This window comes from Buceros rhinoceros, unplaced genomic scaffold (genome assembly GCF_000710305.1).
Source record: "Buceros rhinoceros silvestris isolate BGI_N320 unplaced genomic scaffold, ASM71030v1 scaffold1309, whole genome shotgun sequence".
In the NCBI taxonomy this organism is placed as follows: Eukaryota; Metazoa; Chordata; class Aves; order Bucerotiformes; family Bucerotidae; genus Buceros; species Buceros rhinoceros.
In genome coordinates this window covers 1-3390 of record NW_010430690.1, presented here as the reverse complement: position 1 = coordinate 3390, position 3390 = coordinate 1, and the positions used below count along the sequence as shown (strand labels likewise).

General features: G+C 47.4%; 1 gene segment (V, D, J or C); it reads right to left on the bottom strand.

Annotated features, from left to right (window-relative positions):
• Positions 1 to 567: 567 nt before the first annotated feature.
• On the bottom strand, positions 568 to 1031 carry LOC104499573. The segment is given in 2 exon segments: positions 568 to 884; positions 989 to 1031. Coding segments are annotated over 2 exon segments (360 nt in total).
• Between the last annotated feature and the right edge of the window lie 2359 nt (positions 1032 to 3390).

Sequence of the window (3390 nt, the reverse complement as noted above, 5' to 3'; positions counted from 1 at the left end):
GATTTGCTGCTGTGCTGGATGAGAAGCCGCACTGAAGTCAGTTAAGAGACGTGCGTTTTAACCTGGGTGAAGGTTTGATCAGCTCCAAATGGAAAACAAAGAGAAAAATAACCCAAGGTTTTCTATCAGCAGAGAGGTACGAAACGGGTACGATCCATGTGCAGACCTGAGTGGTGCTTCAAGTTTATTTTCACTTACATATCTTCTATTCTGCCACTCAGACTGGGGGGTTGTTCCAAAGACAACTTGAAGGGTAGTGGGAATGGAAAGGTCTTTTCTTCTTTTGGCTAAACCACCCTGCTGTCCTGTAAACCCACCCAGGGGCAATCGAGCCAGGCTCGGGAAAACGCCCTTTTGGTTGGTAAAATGAAGTTACGTCTCTGCTGGTGCTGGCTCTGTGTGTGTGTCTGCAAAGCGTGCGCCAGCTCAGCAGTCTCTTTGGTCTGTGCCTGCCTGTGCAGCATGTCTGATCTAAGGCTGACAGGGAAAGTAGGGTAGGGATGTTCCTGTGCGTTGGATCTGGTTCAGGAAGCAGAGCACGTCTTTGTGCACGTCCCCTATGGCTTTCTACTGCTGTGCATCCCACTTGGCACAGTAGTAGGTAGCAGAGTCTTGCCGAGTTACTTTGCTCACTGTCAGGGTGCAGACAGATTTGACGTGGTCCTTCTCAATACTAAATTTCCCCTCATCAGACTTGTTTTGCAGGAAGACACTGGAGGCCATGTAGGCAATGCGCCTGGGAGCTGTGTTGGGCCTCTTCTGGTACCAGTGAATGAAAATGTTGTTGAAGTCAGGATCAGAGACGTGACAGTTGATTAGCACCGTTTTGCTTTGTGGCTTGGTGATGGAGATGGGAGTTTGCCTCAAGACTTGTGCAGAACTGCCTGCATGGAATGAAGAGAAAAATGAGAGGCATGAAGCTGAGGTAAGAAAGTGTCCCCTTTGCCGTGGGACCATGTGCAGGCAGCGGAGTGAGCAGGGCACGTACAAGAAAAACCAGCTGCCAGGATGACAGCGCTCAGCAGCCACATTGTCACTGCCCTCCTACGGCTTCCTTACAGGGACAGGGTCACAGGCAGACTTGAGTGCTGGTAGAGCAGACCTGAGCAGCCAAAACCCATCCAATGAGGCTGCGCCAGCTGTGGATGTGTTAAATAATGATGCACAAGCCATTTCCTTTGATTACATCTAAGTAGAAGGCAAACAACCCCTCACCCCCCCAAAAAATCCCAACCTTGTGAGAAGAGAGCTCACTACTGAGACAAAGAGTATGTATAAAGTACGATGTATATATGTATATATATGTATAAAAAGTATGTATACAGTGTGATGTACAAAGTGTCACTTTTTTTTTAAAGCTCATTCTTTATATCTGGATCTTTAAGGTACATCAGCTACCAGAGGATGGAAGAGAAGAGATGCCCTTCCAGAGCAGGCACATTTGCTGCTTTGTGATTTTATTTATTGTCAAGACTACAGGTGGACTGCCTCCTCTTACTAAGCCCCAAAATTTTCTCTGTGTAATTTTTCATAAAAATAAGGACCCCCTGATTGTACGTAGAGAAAGTGCTTTTGACCTTCTCCAGGTTCACGTTGGTACCAGTAGATGAAGGTATTCAGAAAGTCTGACCCAGAGGAAAGGCAGCTGATCACTCAGTCCTATTTGCACAGCTCTGCTGATGATAGGTTTTGGCTGCCTGAAGATTTGTCCAGCTCCATCTAAAAGCTTAGCTTGACCACTTTTAGTCCACATAAGGTGTAAGAGGCAGCATAGCCTGGAAAAAGAAGACAGACCGCTCCAATATAGACCCTGGTCTACCCTTCAGCCCTTGCTGGAAGGTGCAGACAAACACAAGGTAAACCTGGGAATGGAGTTCTTTGTTACACAGCATCTGCAAAATACCCACCCTCTGACTCAAATAATGATTTTTCCCCTTAAATCTTTGCTTTATAAAAATAATACGCAATAAAGTCTGAATGCTTTGTTTGGAAACCTACATCTATATACTCCTGAGCATCCTCAGAAGCAGCGGTGTTCTCTGTGTCTCATTAGTGTTAGTTAAAAATAGTTTTGAGAGAAGTAGCCGTTTCTTGTGAACACCCCGAAGCGGTTTGCATTCTTTAGCTGTTGCAGGAAGAAGCGGTAAACCTTTTCTTCTATGGCCTAGAAGAGAACGTGAACGCAGTGTTAGTGGTCCGTGCTGGTACAGCAAAGTCAGCCTGTCAATCAAGACCGTGTCCCTGACCTTGAGGTAAGCCGGGCTGTGGCCCTTCATTCCCCCTTGGAGATGATGGCAGCTCCGTTTTGGGGACTGCTAAAACTAGATCGCCATCGAAACAACGTAAGAAATAATCCTACATGGACAGCCATGTGGACTGCAGGATCTGACAGGTGTCTTCAAATTTCCCTTCTAGTTCTAGAAACCTTAGATGTCACTTCATAAAGACTGCTGAGAGCGTATATTTAAGTACCATATTTCCGTAAATAGCTCTTGTTTGGGCTTGACTTTGATCTGATAATTAAACCATAGCTTGGCAGCACCTCCCAGCTGCTTATCAGCTGTGTGGCATACATCACACCACACAGGGCCCAGGAAGGAGAGTCAACAACCTAGCAAGGAACAATGCTCAGCACCATGCAAAGCAGGCTACTTCTCACTGACCCTCCTAAAGGCTGCGCTTAACCTTGAATTGCTCTGGATTAGCAGGAAGGAGCTGCAGCGGGCAGTGCTAGATGGCTCCTAGGATGGGCCCCTGTAAACCACAGGCTCTACGCAGTCCCTCCTGCCTCCTGGCCAGGTCTTCAGCTGAAGATAGTTTGAAAAGGACTCTAAGATGAAGGTGGTCTTCTCCCATAAGGATTCCCCAGCATTTACTGTGCCCTCCCCTATTTACATCTGGAAAGCATCTTGTTTCTTCATCCCTCTGGATTTTGCACCCCTAAAGTTCTTTACCTGGGGTGAAAATATTTCCAAGAGACACACAAACTCAGCCATGTCACCCCAAATGCCTCCTGTTCCTTAGCAAGAGCACTTCTCCCTTCCCTGGTCTCTCTGTCTTGGGACGCCCCTAGTTCCCCATCAACCACTTTCTGGCCTTTTTGCCTGCTGTTCTCCCGTCTAGACGAAAAAGCTGTCTCTACATAAAACCTTCATGGCACTGTGGGGATGTTCCATCTGCAAACACTTCACTTGCTGTAGTAAACGGCAGCAAGTTGAGTGAATGGTGGGGGGTGCAGTGGTATAACCCACTGACTTGCTTGTCCAGCTTGTGCACCAGCAGCATCCAAGCATCTTTGTGTGCGTGGGCGAGACTGGACGTCAGGAAACACTTCCTCACTGAAAGGATTGTCAAGCACTGGACAGGCTGCCCAGGGCAGTGGTGGAGTCC